Source organism: Erpetoichthys calabaricus, chromosome 2 (genome assembly GCF_900747795.2).
Source record: "Erpetoichthys calabaricus chromosome 2, fErpCal1.3, whole genome shotgun sequence".
NCBI classification, from domain to species: Eukaryota; Metazoa; Chordata; class Cladistia; order Polypteriformes; family Polypteridae; genus Erpetoichthys; species Erpetoichthys calabaricus.
Genome location: NC_041395.2, coordinates 324,009,009 through 324,031,309, shown reverse-complemented (window position 1 = coordinate 324,031,309; position 22,301 = coordinate 324,009,009). Strand labels below are relative to the sequence as shown.

The window sequence follows — 22,301 nt, the reverse complement described above, 5'->3', positions numbered from 1 at the left end:
AGTATCTATCTATCTATTTATCTATCTAAAACCTATTAATCTTCTAAAGAGGTTTAACTTTAATAATCTTCCACAGACTTAAATCTTGAGATGAAGACTTAATATTTGTATTGACCGTTAAGTCAGGTCTTACTGCTGGTTCTATGAATAACATTTATGATCTAATGGGATTGGTTCCTGCCTTGTGCCCTGTGTTGGCTGGGATTGGCTTCAGCAGACCCCCATGACCCTGTGTTCGGATTCAGCGGGTTGGAAAATGGATGGATGTTATCAAGTCAAGTTGGGAAGCATGAAATGGTACAGCGCATTGCTGCACCCACCACATGACGAAACAGCTCGGGATCCTGGTTGGCAACCCCCCAGGCAGACACCCTGTCCAGTCCCACCCTCCACAAATGACCTTCTATCTGCCACAGCCAGGTGTTACGTGGGCAACCCCTTGGCCTGGTCCAGTCATGTGGGTCCCCAACAATGAGGATCCTGCAAGCTGGAACACCCTCGGGGAATCACGCAAAACGGCCGACGCTCCCTCACAATGCAGGTAATGTGCCTCGTTCTGGACTCCATGAGCAACACAAAGTCAAACCAGCAGTACCCAAGGATCCTCCGGAGAGACACAGTACCAAAGAAGTCCAGTCTTCGTCTCAGGTCACTGGTTAGCGTCCATGTCTCACAACCATATAGCAAGATAGGAAGCATCAGGACTCTAACAACTTGGACCTTGGTCCTTTTGCAGAGATATTAGGAGTGCCACAGACCCCTTTCCAGCGACCTCATGATCCCCCATTCTCTCCCAATCCGTCTACTGACTTCATAGGAAGAGTCACTAGAGGTCTAATGTTATACTATCAGTAACGTTTGCCGTTATATTTTTATATATTTGTACATGTGCACAGTTTGAATTTGATGTTTTGTGGCTCTGAGGCTAAGGATCTGCACCAGCAATCGGAATGTTGCCAGTTTGAATCCCGTAAATACCAGTCAGCCATTGAACAAAGCCCTTAACCTGCAATTGCTCTGTCCTGGGTGTGACGTTAACCTGCATCCAGTCCTGCAAGATGGAGTATCAACTTGGGGGTTTGAGACAGGACTGGCACTACAGCCACTGTAAAAACCTCACACTGTTCCACTCCATTCGAGCTTTTGTGGTGCTGAGGTGTCATCCATTGCACGGCTGTGCTCAGGTCCTAATTTGGGATCCTAACATGGTTTGTCGTGTGGTAGGTGCAGCAATGCGCTGTATCACTGCCTGCTCCAAACCTCTCCTCTTGTATTCTTTATTGATATATTTTTAATCATATGTCGTGGACTCACAGTAAATCCTGCTGACAAAAGCCACATTTCTCTCTCAAGACAATAAAATAAGCACTAAATAACCATTCTTATGTGATGGCCAGAATTTTATCCCTACCACAAGTTTAATTTTTTTATATTTAGAATTTTTTGTAAATTCTGTGCTGATTTTCATTCTATTTTATTACTTTCCTATGAGTATTGTTTTGTTGATTTATTATCTTTTATTACTCTATTATGTATTTTATAAATTCTATGTTATACTTAACCAGCCTGCTTCATATTCAGCCTAAGGGGACGGGGCCACTGGACATTACAGCTTTAGTGCCATGTATAAGCCCCACAGACCACAAGACGGCTGCTGCAATATTAGGATTTAGTCCTGTCTTTTTACCTTTGTCATGAGGATGTCATAATAGTATTATGATAAAAATAAGTATTTATAAAAAAAAAAAAAATTTAGAAACTATTGTTTTACTTCAGAAAGGAGCAAGTAACCGAGGACAGGAAAGTTTCAAATGTGACACAATCTTCAAGAAGGGAGACAAAATGGATCCTAGTAATTGCAGACCAATTATTCATACTTCTATGCAATGCAAAATTATGGAAACTATAATATGAAATAAGTTAGAAAATTATCGAAACAAAAATAATATTCTAAATAGCAGCCAGGATATGCTTATGAGAGGAAGGTCCTGCAAAACCAGAAGCAACCAGAACAAAAACAAAGCATATGACACAATTTGTCTGGACTTTCAAAAAGCATTTGCTTCAGTCGCACACCAAAGATTAATTCTAAAACTAGAAGCTGTAGGCATCAGAGGTACCCTAAGAAACTGGACCACTAGTTGGTTAGGGTGGGAGGGGGACAAAGGGTACAGATAAGAAGAGAGTGGAACAATCCCCCAGGGGATCTGTCCTTGGACCGTTAACTTTTTCTGATTTATATTAATGACGCTGATTCAGGTATTGTTAGTGAACTTGTCAAATTTGCAGACGCCACTGAAATTGTAGGGATGGCAGACACTGAGGAGGCAGCAAAAAGAAATGAAAATGATCTGGACAAGCTTCAGAACTGGATGAACTCCTGGAAAATGCAGTTTAATGTCAAAAAGTGCAAAGTGCTACACGTTGGCAAAAGGAACATCAGTTATAAATACAAGCTGGGAGACACTGACCTAGAGTGAGAGACCTCTGAAAATGATGTATGGGTTTATGTTGACTCAGCATTTTCATTGACTAAGCAAAATGTTAGATTATATCATAAAAACTGTTGAATTTTAGTCAAGGGACGTTATGCTCAGATTATATAATGCACTCCTAAAACCGCATCTGGAGTCCTGTGGGCAGTTCTGGTCACCATGGTACAAGAAGGACAGAGCAGCACTTGAAACTGTGCAGGGGAGAGCAACCAAGTTCATCCGAGGACTTGCAGACATGTCCTACTGAGACAGACTCAGAGAATAAAACCTGTTTAGTCTCAAGCAGAAGAGACTGAGTGGTATTTGAGGTATTTAAAATCCTCAAAGGCATTGATAAAGCTGAACCAGCAAATTTAAGGGAGAATCACATACTCGAGGGCATCAGTGGAAATTTGAGGAAATGCATTTAAAACTGAAGCCAGGAGGCTCTACTTTACACAAAGAGTTGTGGGACTCTGGAACAAACTATGGAGACATGGAGTTGAAGCAGAAAATTTGAGAGCCTCTAAGAAAGATTGGGATGAGATATTGGGACATGTTAGTTATTAGCTAAACAAACAGGCTTGATGAGCTGAATGATCTCTTCTTGTTGTTAAATGTCTTATGTTCTTACTTACTACAGGTTAGAACTAGTACAAATAAAATCTCAGAAATTGACTAGTCAGCTAGCCTGGGGGAATACAGGTGGGCTAAGATAAAAGGCTATTAATAGTCCAGCATAGCCTGTAAGGGAAGGGACGGTAGATCTTCCTCCAGGAAGGTAGGTTTAAAAATGCAGTTTACGACTTCATTACTTGTATATGCTCACCTTCTTGTTTGTTTGAAACTACATTTGTGTATCTTTTGAAATGTTGACAGGAACAGGAATGGGCTGGACTGGGGGGCTGAGTCTGCCTAAGCGGTTTCATTGAGAGCTACACATTCATACTGACTTGAGAAGGTGTGTCAAGAAGCTGTGGAATTTCTTTAAATTAAGGCTGACAGAGGATCACTCTCCCTCTCTCTGCCATTTTCCATAACAAGGAGAAGCCATTTCTGCTGCCCTATGCAGATGGCATGCAGGATCAAGAAACATGCTGGACCATGTTGGATTACAAACTAATCAACATACTAAGACAGAAAGCCAACTGGTAGTTAAGCATATTGGATGCTTTACAAGAACCTGGTTGTATTATTATTTTTATTTCACCAACATTTATACTCTGCTGTGTGGCAGACGGCTGGGGGTCCTACCCAGCTGGGACGTCTGGAGGGACCAGGAGAGGAGCAATACCTTTCAAGGGCCACGAGAGGACAGCCACGGGAGCAGAGCTTGGAAGCTCATCCCTATTGGTCACCACCAGGGGCTGCCCGGACAATTATGGAGCCCTGAAAGGCAGCACTTCTGCCACACTAGGATTTGCTGCCGGAAGAAGTGTCCAGGTACGTCCAGAGTGCTTCCGGGTGCAAGAGCAGCACTTCCGCCACACCAGGAAGTGCTGCCAGAAGAAGATCAGGAAGCACCTGGAGCACATCTGGGTGACGTATAAAAGAGGCCACCTCACTCCACTCCGGAGCTGGAGTCGGATGGAAGAGGACTGAGCTTGCGTGTGAGGAGTAGAGGCGGCAGAACAGAAAGAGTTATTATTGGTGATTTGCGCACTGTGTTATTGTGTGGTGCAATAAACGCCTGTGTTTTGGGACATTCTGTGTCTGCCTGTTTGTGTCCGGGACCAAATTTCCACAGCTGCTTAAACAAGTCCAATTAAAAGTTTAAAATTGTGCTAGAAATTCTAAACATTCAATCATTTTCGTGTAAGTTGGCAACATTAATAGTAATAACACTAGGAGTGTCCATCGGGCTGAAGCGAGGTGCAGGCGAGCTAAATGACATCACAGTAGCAGGATAAAGATGACAGCACTACTGAAAACATGCACCAAAGAGGATCAGCATTCTCTCATCCGCTTTTTGAGCAGTGAAGGAATGAAACAAATCAAAGTTCATCAGCGAATGATGGTTCAGTACGATGATGCATGTCTGTCACTCACTACAACACGACAGTGCTCAGCTCAGCCTGTGTAACAATCAGGGACCTGCACTTCCAATGTCTTCTGCATCTGCCATACTTACCAGACTTTGGCCCAAGTGATTACCACTTAAAGAAGCAACAGGGGGAAAGACACTCAGGTGAGATGAAGAGGTGCAGCAGGTGGTGCATGAGTGGCTGTGGACGTGACCAAAAGACTTTTTTTTTTTTTAATGGAATCCATGCACTTTGTAAGCTCTGGATGACTTGTGTCACACGTCATGGAGATTATGCGGAAATATTATACAGTTGTAGGACACCTTTGCTGCAGTAGTTTTAAGATTTTCATTCGACTCTTCCTCGTATTTTGGGCATGTGTAACAGTGCTGTATCTTAAAAATATAAAAGGCCAGTGTAATGTGTGAGGGCTATAGCAGGGATTTGGGGCATTTTATTCAAGTCTACATAATCAAGAATATAAAGGATAAAATACAGTCACCCTAGGACCCTACCACCACAAAACAGCCCCCATTTGGATTTTTCACTGCAAAGTCTTGTTTTCATTTTTTGGTTTGGGTTTTGGCTTCTTAAGGATTTTGATTTTTGGGGTTACATTCTGGCTCTGTTTCATGTTTGCCTTTTAGATATCTCGTTTTGATGATTTCCTTTTTGTTTTGATTTTTGTTAATATTTTTTGAATATATTTGTAGTATTTCAGCCATGGTTCTCCCTGGTAGGGTTCAAATGTTTACTATATCACTATTTTGTTATTTTTTACATTAACGTTGTCAATCATGTGGTTTCTTTATATTTAGGTATCTAAATTAAGCTAGTAGGGGGCGCTTACCTTGTGGTCTAAATGTGGATGCCAGTCCTCCAGTGCAGTGAATGGGATGCTGTGGGGAAAAAATAGCGCTGTCTTTTAGATGAGACGTATAACTGAGGTCCTGATTCTCTGTAGTCATAAAAGATCCCTGGGCATCCTTTATAAAGAGTCAGGAGTATCCAATGTCCAGGCTAAATTGCCCCCTACAGCCTAGTCATTCTGCCCCCTAACCAAACCCTGTCTCTAATTGGTTAATCATCTCTCACCCCTTTATCACCTAACAGCTAATATGTGGTGAGCGCACCGGCACAAAATGGCAACCATCACATCATCCAGATGGATGCTGCACAATAGTGGTGGTTGAAGTGGCTTCCCACTCACTATGAAAAGGCGCTACGAGTAGTGAGAAAAGCTCTATATAAATGTAAAGAATTATTATTATCTACTGCTATGTTCTGTGTTTCTTGTGGGTGGCTCCCCACGAGATGCGGCAACCTGCCCATCTTCCCAAGAGTCTGCCCTCAGCCCCATAAAGGCTGAGAAAAGCCCACCGTCCCTTGCGGTTCATTGAATGCGCTAGATGGTTGGTGAATTCTCTTGTGCTTAGTGCTCTTTTGATTATGCTGGTGATTGCTGGATTTTTGGTCTCTGGTTTATCTGTTTTGAAGGCATTGACTTCTGTGCCTCTGTGCTCATTGGAGCTTATTTTTGTTTAATAGAGTTTTCTGCGAAAAGTAATCTTTTTATTTATAAGGATTTCATGTTTTTTCTTTTCCTGGCTAGACAGGGTTTGATGGTTTTCCTTTCCTTCCTCTAGTGATCATTCCAGTGATTTTAGAACTCTGTGTTCTTTGAAACTCTCAAATTCACAGAAATATTTAGTTGTTAAATCTTAAAATATTAAAGAACTTTATTTATTTATTTTGAACTACAGGTTTCACTGTTCCTTTCTTTCTTGTCGAGTTTTGGAATAAGAAGCCTTTACCCCTGCTACTTTTGAATGGGGTAAAGCTTGCTTTATTTTATTATTTTTTTTTTACTAGACATCAAAATTTGGGGGACTAAGCCTCACCCTGAGTTTGGTAGCCAAGCAGATTACAGCAGTAGCGAGTCGTAAGAGTGAAGATTGAGACTCAAATAAAGTATTCATTCTTCCATCCATCCATTTTCCAACCCGCTGAATCCGAACACAGGGTCACGGGGGTCTGCTGGAGCCAATCCCAGCCAACACAGGGTGCAATGCAGGGAACCAATCCCGGGCAGGGCGCCAACCCACCGCAAGACACACACACACACCAAGCACACACTAGGGACAATTTAGGATCGCCAATGCACCTAACCTGCATGTCTTTGGACTGTAGGAGGAAACCAGAGCACTTGGAGGAAACCCACACAGACACAGGGAGAAAATGCAAACTCCACGCAGGGAGGACCTGGGAAGCGATCCCGGGTCTCCTTACTGCGAGGCAGCAGCGCTACCACTGCTCCACCGTGCCGCCCGCATTCATTCTTTTATAGCGTTATGTCTGCAGGGCAGATGAGATTTGGAGTGTCCAGGAGAATGACATGAAATCAAAACAGGTTAGAACTCGGAGTTCAAAGAAAACCGTGAGTGAAGGCCAAAACGAAGAGCAAGAAACAAATCAAGGATGTAAACAAAAGTTCAATACACAAACAAATGAAGCACGAAGATTTTTTTTTGCAAGCAAGCTCAGAGGATGTGTCCATAACAACCATTGCGGGTGCCCAACAGCTCGGTGAAATGCCCTATTGCCCATGACAGAATAACTCTGATCACATAAGTAGTGTCAGCTTTTCCTTTAGAGGGTGTAAAGAGAAGCAGGTATAATGGGGAAGATGTATGGAGCTGACAGAAGGGGCTCAGTGGTGTAGCTCCTTGTGGGCTGTAAGCTCCATCTGTAAGCTGACAGATCTGGTGTTTTAGAAGGGTGGACTCTGAGGCCTGGCTTGGAAGTGACCTCAGAGTGGGATTGAAAAGTTGCTTCCAAACAGAGGCTTTTTAAATTAGGAATTAGGAGAAGAGTCTGAAAATCTGAGAATGAAAGATGGTGGAGGTGCAGAAGTGGGTGAGCCAGCACACACCTGTTATGTGGAGTAGGAGGCCTTCTGTTTTGTTTTGTTTCTTTGATATGTTTGTGCTTCACATATGCTCAGTCTTCCCTTGCAATCTAAACACAACGTTCTTTTGAAATATTTGAGCATTTTTTGACATTGTTTTTCTGGGATGAAGAGACGGGGCATTATAATATTACACTAATGAAAGGCACGTACTAGGATGACCATCACACCAAAGTGCCTTAGCTTCCATGTACTGTGCCAAAACAGATTATATCTTCGCATGAATTCTTTTGTTCTTTGCTTTATAAAATGATTGGAGCTTAGAGGTTGGCTTGTGAGATGCCAAAGAGGTCTCAAGACAGGACAGGGAGCACAGTCCATTTGTTTTCCTGGCATCTGGCTTAATTGAGCTGCTACAAGGGGACATTGTCAATTTTGCCATCTCAATGCTCTGATGTCACTACAGACTGAGTTAAGGCGAGTTAAACCACTGATATTATTGTAGTACAGAGGTTGAAAACAGTAACAGTGGGGACTTGTTATATGCAGAGAAGATAAAGCAATTCTAGTACATTCCTATGTGCCCGGCCCTTTAAGTGGATGCCAGTTTAGCATAAAATATGTCCAGAAGGCCAACAGATGTCACTGTGTCTTGGTAGCCCTGGGAGACTACAAGAAAAATCGAGACCTCCCAGTGTCCACTTCCTTATGATCTAAAAACAAAAATGTCTTTGGTTTGCCCATCTGTTGTGGTCATGTGGTAGTCTGGGGTCATATGTGCACACACATTCTAACCTGAGCTTTGAAGGATGACAAGTCAATTTACTTTATCTTAATCTGAGCATCACATGGTGAGGCTGATAATCTGCAAGCTTCCACGGCACTAGCAATATGCGCTAAGCAGCAAGATAAATGATTCTGGCTGCATTAATAACATGAATAGGTAGTACTCAAGATAGAGAAGGTAGGTAGTGCTAGAAGGGGATGTGGACAAAGCTGGCAACTTTAACCAAGTTTAAATAGATTTCTAGATTTTCTCTCCCACTGTCACCTTCTTCTAATGACCAGACCCCCGACACCATTCCTAATACATCAGCAACTCCGACTAAGTCAACTGGAATGTCTCATGGCAAGTCCACCTCTGAGCACAAGTGTGTGCTGTCCATAACTGAAGATCAAGTGAGGAGACAACTGAGAAAGTTACACACAGGAAAAGTTGTGGGACTAGATGGAGTCGGTCCTCGAGTTCTTAAGGCCTGTACTGATCAACTTTGTGGTGACCTCTGTCACCTGTTCAGTCTGTCCCTAAGGTTCAGAAAGTGTCATTGTTCCTGTTCCAAAGAAAGCACTTAATGACTGCAGACCACCAGCACTTATATCTCACATCATGAAGACCTTTGAGTGGCTGATCCTGGACTATATGAGTCTTCTTGTGGTGGACAACCTTGACCCATTGCAGTTTGCCTATCAGACTAAGATTGCATTGGAATGAAAGATGCAATTATCCATCTGGGTCCAGGTGGTCTGCCACAAGAGCACTTATATAGCCCAGGACCAGCCTCTCAAAGTTCTTCATGAAGTGAAATGAAATGTAAGTGCCACTGGCCTGAAGTCATTAGGTGAAGAGGCGTCTGCCTTCTTTGGAACAGGAACATGTTTTCCACAGCAGTGGCACTTTAGGTTATGTCCACTCTACTATGTTTTCATTTAAACATTGTCACACACGTGCGCATGGGAGGCAGCTAAAGGGCTCAGATGAAGGTAATTCCCGGTCAGACCAGGGGGTAGCACAGTACACTAATCCTTTCTCTTATCTCCCCACTGACCAAATGTGGGAAATTCCACCTGGCTCTTGGGATGACGTCACCTCCGGTTCTGCCCCAGAAGACATCACTTCTGGTTCCACCCCAGAACAGCTCACCTCCTAATGACATAATTTCCACATCTCAATAAGTCGCAGCCTGATGACCTCATTTCTAGTTCTGGTCCCAAGATCTTTTCTCTTCCTGCTTTTCAAATATATATCTGCTATGTTTCCTAACTGTTCAGTTCTGTTGTGGACTCTTGTCTGTAAAGACCTCTGCATCAACCTTTTTTGCAATTCAGCAGCCAATTCTCAATTACATGGGAGGTTGCCACAAACCTCTGTATTGTGTCAAGGCTTAATTACCACCACATTTAAACAAAAACGATCTCCATCCACACCAGCGCTTTCACATTATTTATGAAAGTATATTAGTTGACACTAAAACAGCCAAAAAAGCATAAATCTTAGCCGTTCATCTACACTGGGCATACACACATTGGCAGAAAAATCCTTCAAGGGATGCTAACACCACCAGCCACATGATTTATCTAAAAACTGTAGTGATTGGTATATTATTTGCCTTTTGCACATGTATGCAGCATTCAAATTGTACAAAACACAATTCAGATGATACAAGTAAGCAACTCCATTCCAAGAAAGGTGACCAATCAGGGAAGAAGATGTTCTAATGAGAAGGATCCAATCAGGAAAGGGCCATGTAATAGGCACAAACCAATCACAGTGCGGTTAGAGTCTGTGTTTTCAAAAGTCTAAGTTTTCACCCATCCACAAATTTTCGGAAATGTATGGCCCGTAGAGTGTTTTCAAAAGTCTCTGTTTTCATGTTTTAAAAGTGTTGGGGTAGTGTGGATCAAAGATGGAAACAGAGACTAATGTCTGAGTTTTTAAACAAAAACATAAAAGCCTGGAAGTAGCTTTAGTTCTGAATCAAAGCATGAAGAATATCTGCTAGTTTCTCTAAACACTAATCAAAAAATGGATAGCAACACAAAAGCCCCATTTCTCACTTTTTCCCAAGGTACATTTATTTTCATATTTTTAGCAGTTACTGTTGAAGTGATCTCTCAGGATCACACATAAGTCTGTTGGTTGGGATCTAATGCTGCATTCACAAGCTAAAAGACAGACAGAAAATAAGAGTTTCTCTGTGGGGACATTTAATGTGAACGGCTTTCGAAGTGGTAACTATCAGGGAGAAAATTAGCAGAGTTGTGGTTGACTTTTCAACTCATTTGATAACATAAAAAAATATTTGTGTTTAGTTAGCTTTTTATATGTACAGAAAAATGAGAGCTTAACCTTAGATGTTTTTGGTGAATACCAAGAAGCAAAGCAACAGCGACCCAGCTACCCTGCATTTCTCCAAAAGTGCCCACTGGCAATTATTGGGAAGGAAACAAAATGGGAACGTGACGCATCACAAGAGGTATCTCCGAAAACTCCCAATCGAGTGCAATGTGAGGTGACCTCATTGTGCTTTACCGTCAAAGGCAGTCACTAGTGGGGATACCCAGTTAACATTAACTCACCAATGGCCAACTGGACACCTACCCCTGAGCCACAGAACCGGCCCAGCCTTGGTGCGCTGCTGTCATAACCATCGTAGATTTCCATGAAGTCGTATCCACAGTCGGACTCTTCCTCGATTTCAAATGTCTGAAAGATAAGTTCCACACCGTAGCCATCCTCAGCAGTTATCACCCAGTCACAGTTGGACTGTCCAGGGTAGTTGTTATCTCCAAACTGCGTGTGAGAGTAGAGATCCTTGGTTCTAATCTCTGCTTTCATTCGTCCACCACATTCTGACAAAAAAAGAAACAACAGCAACAAATATATCTTTTCTTAAATAAATTTATTGAGCACCACCTCTGAGAAGGCCCATGATTGCAATTTCTCAAATCTTAAATTTGGTTACTTTTGGGTTTCTGGGACAGCATCGATCTCGATTCCCTATTTGTGTTATATTTTGGATCAATGTCTCTGAAAAGGTTGGATGTTTAATGATTACATCCATCAGCCCAGGGATGCGCCCATTCCAGCTAGCATTGGGAACGAGGAAGACACAATCCCTGAACGGGGCATCAGCTCATCGCATGCTGTTTCTCCTCCTCTTTCTTTCAATCAGATTGCTCAGAGGGACAGGACACAAGTTTATTTCTTTGTATTTACTGTTTTGAACAGTTTATAGTTTATCTCCTAGTGTTCAGTTTCTTTATTGAAGAATAATGTGTTTGATGTATTTCTGTAAATTGAATTAATTAAGAAAACAATTTAAAGTATATCTACTTATTTACTGAGTTTTAGAAGAGTGTTTTGTGGATTTGCCCTTCTCTTTTGGGATTTAATCATAACAAGTGCCTCACAAAACTAGAGGGAGAAATCAGCAGTAGCCCAAGGATGTCGGTTTTAGCTGTTCCTCTTATCCTGGTTTACTGTCCCACGTAGGACAAATTTGATGTCTACAATTACATTTCCATCCGTTAAAATTCTAATTAGAAATATTATTAATCACATTTTAAACAGTCGGAAATTTGAATTATGGGTATTTAAACATGTTTTTGATATATTTTATTGAAGTGTCTCCATATGATGTACACAACTGTACCTTCAGGAGCTATGCAGTAATAAAAAGAAAAAAATACAGAGATTTTTGTGTTCCACTAACAAAAAGACAAAGTCCAGAATGTTATAATAAATGATCAGCTCACCACCTCTCCTTCCAACAATCACCTCCACTACCAATATGAATGTGCAGGCAGAAGGCCCCAGTGTCTGCTCGGGTGTTTTTATATTTCTGCACAACTTCATGCCAAGATGAGCCACTTATGACGGAGTGCGACTAAACACACCCACCCTATTTTTACAGGCAAGTCCTCTCTTCACTATTTTGTGTCTTCCGAGCTATAAACAGGTAATCACAGGAAATTATACTGACAGTGTGTCAGTGTTGTGGCCCATCACAAGCACTTTAAAGGTATGTGAAGGTCCAGGTCTGAAGAGTCAAAATGTCATTAAAGGGATCTCTAAATGAAAGCTCCATAGAAGGGCAAGAAAATGTCACTCTGTTTTCACTAACACTTTCAAGGCGGGTGTCGACAACAGTCAACCCAAAGAAATGAAGGCTAACGACAAAAAAAAATACCTAGAATGTATTATATAATTTTATCCATGAGATGGCAGCAAAGAACAGGTGATAAAGATGAATTGCCATTCATTTTCATTACAGCGTGGCGTCAAATACCAGCAGCAACTCTCGTCAAAAGAAATCCTCTGCCAGAGACGTGTTATGTATTGTCAATGACTTGGATTCTGCACTGTCAGATGAGGATTTTGTGGGCAAGGCCCTGGCACTGGAAGTACTCCAGGGTCTCAGATAAAAGAAGCCATTCTGCCTCATCTATTTGACTTGGATTTGGATAGAACAAGGACAAAGCTCACCTGGGAGGAGTGGAGGAGGAAGAAGAGGACAGAAGAGAAAATAAAATAAAATTGCATTGTATTGTATTTGTGCATCTGGTAAAGGTACGTGACTCTGAACCCAGAACTTGTATCTGTGTGGTTGTGTCTGGGGGTTTAAAGGTTCTGTGGCACCCCTGACAGGTCACAAAAGTCATAACCGTCTTACTCTTTCTATTAAGATACACTATATAATTAATATCATTTGCTAATCCTTCCTCCTTTACTTTTGTCCCAAAATACATTTAAAAAGTTGGTGTACCTGTACTGTGTTTCGCCTGAAATCCTTTCCTTTGTACTGAGGCATCAGAGTAAAATCTAAGGAACATCTTATTGGATGAAGAGATGACCGGGTCCGGTTTCTTATTACCACAAAAGCGTCCAAGGATAGGTGACTTGCTGTTGGGGCCGTCGTACAACTCCAAGTGGTCATAAGCGCATTCTTGATGCTGTTCCACCTCAAAGTCATTGAAGACCTGTGGGAGGAACACAAGCAGCTGGGTGAAATGCATCATGCAGGATCTCAGGGTAGTTGGGCCAATGGCAGGTCTGTGTTAATTACCTAAATGATCACCTTGAAATGTTCTTTAGAAAATAAAACATTGGCTGAACAGAAAACCCCTCAGAGACAGTGCTGACTGTGAAAGGCACAAACTAAAAGGCCAACTGATGTTCAGAGCGGAGTCAGGATGCATTAGCTAGTGTTGCTGAATCAATTTCTGCCCAGATTTATTTTGCCTTTCTGACTGATGATTCTGTCGGCCTTATATCAGAAAGTCTGGGTTTATGTGTGAGTGTGCACAGGGGTGGGCTGCCTTCTATAATACTGTAATAGTTTCTTGTATTATATTGATGTGGCCTGAATGGACACTGGCTCCCATGAGCTTGCAACGAAGAAAAAAAAATCATGGTTTCAAAAATAAATGGATGGATGATTTCTTCTTACTGCACATCATTATAGTGGTGGCAGACCTACATTTATGGGGCCCTGAAGTTTGAACTGTTAAGGGTGTCCCTTTACAACCAGCAACAAGGTCTGGATAGCCCCCGATATGCTAGATGGCATCATCCTTGGTCTTCGTAAACAATTCAGACACTTGCGAGGTATGCTGGGAACTGTAATACTGTGGGGCAACCCTGTAGGGTGCTGTGGGGATTCGTAAAACTTACTTTGTGGGACATTGCTTTCTGCGGGCAATGTTCATAAAAACAATAGGCTTAGGCTAATCTAACGTGATTTATTGTTTATTTTACTATTCCAAATGTACAGTAACATTTATTTTTGAGTAGGGGTAATCAAAATATTTTATCTTTATATTTATCCTTGTCTAAATCAGTATCACACTGAAATATTAATTATGTTAGCATTGCGATTATCATTTCAATGGCTTCTCTTTATTGTTACGACATGCCTTCTCACGCCACCTACTCTTAGTATCTACCAAATCTTTACTGCATTTATCTAAGGGTGACATCTGGCAGGCTGAACCAAAGTGCATCAAGTTCATGGCTCAAGCCGTGTATGACGTCCTACCAGCCCAGTAAATTTACACATCTGCAACAAGAGTGCATCTCCAGTATGTCCTCTCTGCACCAGAAAGGGCAAACGGGAGCACATCCTCAGAAGCTGCACAGCAGCCCTCCATAAGGACCGCTACTGCTGGCGACACGTCCACGTGCTCAAAAAGCCATGGCTATCAACAGGGTCATCAGACATCATCTTTGTCAGGGTGGCAGAGCAGCCTCAGGCACAGCCTGCTCACCTCGGTGTTGGACTGGGAGCTGCGAACAGATTTGGGCTGGCAGCTCAAGTTCCTGGACCATGTTACATCAACTTCTTTGAGGCCACACGTGGTGTTAACATCTGCCTCTTTAAAGCAGGTGTTCATAATGGAGCTGGCAGTCCCGTGGAAGGATCACATTGAAGAGGCTAATAAACGAAAGCCATCCAAGAACAATCAGCTGGTGGAGCAGTGCCAGAGTGTGTTGTGAGCCCACTGAGATGGGGTGTAGAGGCTTGCTGGCCGCTCATTATGCAAGGTCTACACCCTGCGTGGCATCACAGGAGCTGCAAAAAGGAGAGTCATAAAGTTCACCTTAGAGGCTGCAGAGAGGGTGTCCAGGTGACTTTGGATCAGGAGGTCGAAACATGGGCTAATGCTGCTGGGGCACAAGTCAGGGTCTGATCAACCCTGGCAGGGTCAGCTGAGCAAGGGGGGTGTGTGATTTTGAGAGACCCAAAACACCTGATGACCTCAGCAAGCATCACTAATGATATGTCCCAACACATCCTAAGATGTATCATTAAACTAACTAACCGATTAAACAGGTACATAGGTAAAATTATCATTATTTATTGTAATAGTGTTACATGATAATAATAATAAAAATAATTCATTACATTTATATAGCACTTTTCAATGTACTCAAAGCACTTTACATAATGAGTTTGGAAACACCAATAACGTGTAGCATCCACCTGGATCACATGACGGCAGCCATTTTGTGCCAGTACACCCATCACACATTAGCTGTTGGTGGTGAAGGGGTGAGAAATAGTTAGTCAGTCAGAGACAAGAGATGATTAGGGGACCAGAATAACCAGGTCATGGTGGAAAATTTATCCAGGACATTGGGATACACCCTGCTCTTTACAAAGGATGCCCGGGCATCTTTTATGACCACAGAGAGTCAGGACCTCGGTTTTACATCTCATTCAAAGGACGGTGCCATTTTTACAGCACTGTGTCCCCGTCACTGCACTGGGGCATAGGCAACCACATTCAGACCACAGGGTAAGCGCCCCCTGCTGGCCTCACCAGGAACTCTTTCAGCAGCAACCCAAGCTTTCCTAGATGGTCTCCCATTCAAGTACTGGCCGGGCTTGAACAGGCTTAGCTTCAGGAGGATGACCTCTTCTGAAGTGCAGGTGGTGTGGCTGCTAGCATATTTTAAAGTATTATTAGATTATTTATGTAAATAAAAGGTTACTGAAATGTTGCCTTTTACAATGGCCGCAAGTAATGAAATATGTTTTCATTTTTTTGATTACAGCTAGCCTAAAATAGATAATTACAAAAATATTTCTGTCATAAATGATAATAGTGTTTTATACTATTATAATTATCCATCCACTATCCAACCTGCTATATCCTAACTACAGGGTCACGGGGGTCTGCTGGAGCCAATCCCAGCCAACACAGGGTACAAGGCAGGAAACAAACCCCTGGGCAGGGTAGGGTGCCAGCCCACCGCATATTATAATTATTGTATGTTAAATATACAGTTAGGTCCATAAATATTTGGACAGAGACAACTTTTTTCTAATTTTGGTTCTGTACATTACCACAATGAATTTTAAATGAAACAACTCAGATGCAGTTGAAGTGCAGACTTTCAGCTTTAATTCAGTGGGGTGAACAAAACGATTGCATAAAAATGTGAGGCAACTAAAGCATTTTTTGAACACAATCCCTTCATTTCAGGGCCTCAAAAGTAATTGGATAATTGACTCAAAGGCTATTTCATGGGCAGGTGTGGGCAAGTCTGTCGTTATGTCATTATCAATTAAGCAGATAAAAGGCCTGGAGTTGATTTGAGGTGTGGTGCTTGCATGTGGAAGATTTTGCTGTGAACAGACAACATGCGGTCAAAGGAGCTCTCCATGCAGGTGAAAGAAGCCATCCTTAAGCTGCGAAAACAGAACAAACCCATCTGAGAAATTGCTACAATATTACGAGTGGCAAAATCTACAGTTTGGTCCATCCTGAGAAAGAAAGCAAGCACTGGTGAATTCAGCAACGCAAAAAGACCTGGACATCCACGGAAGACAACAGTGGTGGATGATCGCAGAATCATTTCCATGGTGAAGAGAAACCCCTTCACAACAGCCAACCAAGTGAACAACACTCTCCAGGGGGTAGGCGTATCGATATCCAAGTCTACCATAAAGAGAAGACTGCATGAAAGTAAATACAGAGGGTGCACTGCAAGGTGCAAGCCACTCATAAGCCTCAAGAATAGAAAGGCTAGATTGGACTTTGCTAAAGAACATCTAAAAAAAGCCAGCACAGTTCTGGAAAAACATTCTTTGGACAGATGCAACCAAGATCAACCTCTACCAGAATGATGGCAAGAAAAAAGTATGGAGAAGGCGTGGAACAGCTCATTATCCAAAGCATACCACATCATCTGTAAAACACGGTGGAGGCAGTGTGATGGCTGCCAGTAGCACTGGGACACTAGTGTTTATTGATGATGTGACACAGGACAGAAGCAGCCGAATGAATTCTGAGGTGTTCAGAGACAGACTGTCTGCTCAAATCCAGCTAAATGCAGTCAAATTGATTGGGCGGCGTTTCATGATACAGATGGACAATGACCCAAAACATACAGCCAAAGCAACCCAGGAGTTTATTAAAGCAAAGAAGTGGAAAATTCTTGAATGGCCAAGTCAGTCACCTGATCTTAACCCAATTGAGCAGGCATTTCACTTGTTGAAGACTAAACTTCAGACAGAAAGGCCCACAAACAAACAGCAACTGAAAGCCGCTGCAGTAAAGGCCTGGAAGAGTATTAAAAAGGAGGAAACCCAGCATTTGGTGATGTCTATGAGTTCAAGACTTCAGACTGTCATTGCCAGCAAAGGGCTTTCAACCAAGTATTAGAAATGAACATTTTATTTCCAGTTATTTCATTTGTCCAATTACTTTTGAGCCCCTGAAATGAAGGGATTGTGTTAAAAAAATGCTTTAGTTGCCTCACATTTTTATTCAATTGTTTTGTTCACCCCACTGAATTAAAGCTGAAAGTTTGCACTTCAACTTCATCTGAGTTGTTTCATTTAAAATTCATTGTGGTAATGTACAGAACCAAAATTAGAAAAAAGTTGTCTCTGTCCAAATATTTATGGACCTAACTGTATTTAAAATGAAACATCCTTAATTTTAATGCTTTTTCAGTTACATGATATTTTACTATCCTTTTAATTTTTATTTTTACTATTTGTAATGAATTACACTCTATTATTATTATGATTTTTTTTTAAACCCTTCTCATATAGTAGATACCCCAGATTTTTAGGAAATGTGGAGTAAAGTTGCTTCTGGTGCCCCTCCAGGATTAGGGGTCCTGCAGCTTAACCTCCATTAGTTTCACAGTAGATCCGCCACTGCATTATTGGCCACCATTATGAAAGGTGCCTTACAAAACAATGACAAACTGATTTGCAAGGTAGTGGTACATGCTGATAGAGCAGGTAGCTTTTAGACTTCATTTCCTGGCTGGATATCTGGTGGACACTTTGCATGTTCTCCCATTGTTTTCCTCTGCAAGACTGTAGTGAACCAATGGTCAAAAGCTTGCTATAAAGTGTTTCAGAAATCCTAAACTTTAAATACTGACAGTTGCCCATTCTGGCCCTGAACAGACTGCTGCAGAGATGGCTATGGTTCACCTCGCACCTCTATTGCAATATGAGTGTTCAGAAAATGAATGTGAACTTTACAAAGTATTCTGGAAGACAAAATATAAAATAAAGAATTATTGTGGCATGTGACATGTGAAGATTGTGCTGACCTTAAACAACACTTTATAAGGAAACACTAAACATAACACACTTTGAAATAGTACTCGCCAAAAAATAAATACATGCAAAATAAAGATGTGTTGCTCTGGAAATCATTTTCAAAAACGTCTTATCATGAAAGACATTAAGTAAAAAAAAAACATTTACCGCTTTGTAAAACATTCTGAAATAAAGTTTGGAGGGCGTCTGCCAAAGGTAAATAAATGGCTTTCAATGGAACTCGCTGAGATCTTCAGCCCCTTTAACTTCACGTCTGCATTCCCCTTCATCTTTATATCTGACCTGCACACTTAACATCACACACACACTTGAAGGAGGCCTAATAAGCCAGCATTTTGTACTTCACTTATCTTTCCATTTTGAGACTGTGTTGGCTCACAGAGGTGTATCCGTCTATGGACGGCTCATAGACGACACTTCAGACTTCACAAATTTGAATCTTCACACACATAAATAGCATTTATCATAAAGCTACACAACGTGCAAAGGTGAATGCAATGAATATGAAGATAGTAATAAACACACGCCAGAAACTCCAACTTGGACCACCCCATGTACAGAATAAGGAATTTAAGACTGGTGTAGATGTGTGTTTGCTTATAACCGCATCACTACATTCATTTTCATGCTACATTTTGGTATGCAAGAACATGGGCCAACTCCTCCATCTCCATTACTTGGCAAACTTTACATATTTTTGGTATTTATTTATCAATGCCAGTTTTTACACAGGCCAAACATATGTTACTTGGTTTAGAACAACCTGGAGAGCAAAATTTTAAATGAAAGGAAAACTAATTTCTTGATTTGTTAATTCCAGACGGGAAATTGTCTTTTCGTATTAACTTTGGGGGTCACAGCGCTGGGTCAGCAATTGTACAGCTCCCCTGGAGCAAATTTCAGGTTAAGTACCCAATTCCCAGAGTCCCTCAGTCATTTTCTAACCTGCTTAGTCCTGAACAGGGTCGTGGGGGTCTGCAGTAGGCTATCCCAGCTAGCATAGGGTTCGAGGTCGAAACAAACTCTGGACAGGGTGCCAATCCATAGCAGCGTTTACTCAAGGAAGGCTTTTCTCCTTAAATGTGTAATTTAATTCAATACAGAGTTACTTATGCCTACAGGTATATACTTCAAGAAGGCCCATGCTGTCTACACCCATCTGCACATCAAGGGTTCTTCAGCAAAATTGGTTGAGAGCAACAAATTCCTGGGTGTACACCTGGCAGCTGACCGTAATACGTAAGAAGGAGCAGCAGGTGCACCATTCTCACCACATTCTATATGGGGCACCACTGAGTGTGTTCTGACCAGCTCTGTCACTGTCTGGTTTAGGAACTGCAGTTGGAAACGGATAGTGCATACTGCAGAAGAGATCACTGGGACCTCTCTGCCCTCCATTAAAGACATCTTTATAGAGTGTTTCATCCACAAAGCCTACGGTATTATGAAGGACCACTCCCCCCCATCCCATGGTCTCTTTGTTTCACTTCCATGTGGCAGAAGGTTCTCTCACATCCAAACCAGTTCTGCCAGGTTCTGCAACAGCTTGCCTGCAAGAGACCCTGAACTCTGTGCTGCCCTCCTGTCCTGAGATCTGGACAAGTAGCGAATTTATAGATATATCTTTGTTACACTTGTCACTACTGTTGCTGTTGTCATCATTTATTTTATTACTATCTATTTGAAAATTATTACTGTCTATTCACTTACCTATTATTTATTATTGACTTCTTTACCTATTTATTGCATGGTATAGTCCTTTACCTGTCTTGCACTTGTCCTGTGCAGTTATGGATATGCTACACTGCGGTCCTGGGGAATATTTTTATGTGTCACTGTACGCTGCAATACGGTGTGTGGATGGTGCGACGATGAAGCCACTTGACTTGACTTGACTTTACAACAAGAATTTAAGCATGCAAAGTACTTGCATACTCATCCAATATTAGTTGTCCTGACTTGGATGACAAGACTTGCCGTTACAAGTAGTGTACAATAAAGATGGACTGCTTAGCAATGTTAGGTGCCATTGACTCGGGTTCAAGTTGTAGCAACTTGATGAATTAAAGATCTAAAAAGAAGTTGGTTTTGTGCTAATCCGGCGAGGTCTTCCAGTGCCATCTCCATGTTTATTGTCAACATGTCCAGCCATCTGGTTGCAGGTCGCCTTCTTCACCTAGTTCCTTTGATCTTCCCAAACATGATGTCCTTCTCCAACGATCTCTTTCTCCTGACGACGTGATCAAAATAAGACAGTTGTAACTTCATCACTTGGGCTTTGATCTCTTCTAAAATCGATTTGTTAGTTCTTCTGGAGGTCCACGTCATGCATAGAATCCTTCTCCAGTACCAAATTTCAAATGAGTCAATCTTCTTTCTGTCCTGTTTCTTTAGAGTCCAGCTTTCATATTTATAATTGACCATTGAGAACATTAGTTCGTGGACAAGTCTGAGCTTCGTTTTGAGTGTTATTTCCTTGCCATTGAAAACTTTGGTGAGAGCCTTCATTGTAGAGCGATTAAGCGCTATTCTGCGGAGTATTTCTTCAATGCTAGTTGCTTCCATGTTTACAAAAGAGCCCAGGAGATTGAAACTCTTTACAACTTCAGTTCTAATTTTAATTCTTAGCAAAGACATGGAGTAAAAGGCAACTCTGTATATATTAATTTTTAAACTTCACTTTAAGGCATAGAACAATGACAAGGCTGCTTTCAAAATACATCTTATCTGAGGAAAACAGTGCATAAAGTAGTTTGCACTGCTGTATATCTGAGGTGGCAATGACAAATTAGTCAATGGAAATTATTAAGATGCATATTATACAAACCTGTGCTTGGTTTCATGCCAAGAAAGAGCACAACAGACGCAATGTTTGCTCTGAGGGTGTTGATGGAGACATTTACAGAAGGCCAGAAGGAGTTGCATTGCGTCTTTGTGGACCTGGAGAAAGCATGTGACAGGGTGCCTCGACAGAGCTGTGGTATTGTATGAGGAAGTCGGGAGTGGCAGAGAAGTACGTAAGAGTTATACAGGATATGTACAAGGGAAGTGTGACAGTGGTGAGGTCTGCGGTAGGAGTGACAGATGCATTCAAGGTGGAGGTGGGATTACATCAGGGATCGGCTCTGAGCCCTTTCTTATTTGCAATGGTGATGGACAGGTTGACGGATGAGATTAGACAGGAGTCCCTGTGGACTATGATGACATTGTGATCTGTAGTGAGAGTAGGGGGCAGGTTGAGGAGACCCTGGAGAGGTGGAGATATGCTCTAGAGAGGAGAGGAATGAAGGTCAGTAGGAACAAGACAGAATGGTGAGGATGTTGGGAGTAGAGCTGGCGAAGGTGGATGAGTTTAAATACTTGGGATCAACAGTACAGAGTACCAGCTATTTTATATGTTTTGGAGATGGTGGCACTGACCAGAAAGCAGGAGACAGAGCTGAAGGTACCAGAGTTAAAGATGCTAACATTTGCATTGGATGTGACGAGGATGGACAGGATTAGAAATGAGCACATTAGTTGGTCAGCTCAGGTTGGACGGTTGGGAGACAAAGTCAGAGAGGTAAGATTGCGTTGGTTTGGATGTGTACAGAGGAGGGAGGATAGGAATATTGGGAGAAGGATGTTAAAGATAGAGCTGCCAGGCAAGAGGAGAAGAGGAAGGCCTAAGAGGAGGCTTATGGATGTGGTGAGAGAGGACATGCAGGTGATGGGTGTAACAGAGCAAAATGGAGAGGACAGGAAGATATGGAAAAAGATGATCCACTGTGGCAACCCCTAACAGGAGCAGCCAAAAGAAGAAGAAGAAGAAGATATTATTCAAACCCACAAGCCCTTCTTTAATGTTCTGTTTCTGGTTCATGGGAAATCTTTAATAAAGCCAAACTTAAAATTGTAGTGAAGGTTACACAAGGCAAACCAATCAATCGAAGAGTCAATCAATCACATAATCAGTCTGTTATATACAACACAGCAAGTCCCATTCTAGGGTGCATTACAACAGAATATACAGTAGGACAACACA

The 22,301-nt window shown here is 41.9% G+C and overlaps 1 protein-coding gene across 3 annotated transcripts in view; it reads right to left on the bottom strand.

Moving 5' to 3' along the window:
* Positions 1 to 22,301, bottom strand: part of LOC114647313 (tolloid-like protein 2) — a 339,436-nt gene that overhangs the window by 1,965 nt on the left and 315,170 nt on the right. For 2 of the 3 annotated variants that reach the window (XM_028796002.2, XM_051923413.1), the window contains 2 exons: positions 12,953 to 13,166; positions 10,786 to 11,036 (listed from right to left, as the gene is read on the bottom strand). In XM_028796002.2, the coding sequence (XP_028651835.1) occupies positions 10,786 to 11,036; positions 12,953 to 13,166 (465 nt within the window). Of the gene's footprint in view, positions 1 to 10,763; positions 11,037 to 12,952; positions 13,167 to 22,301 lie in introns of all 3 variants that reach the window. The other variant, XM_051923412.1, reaches the window with a different exon arrangement.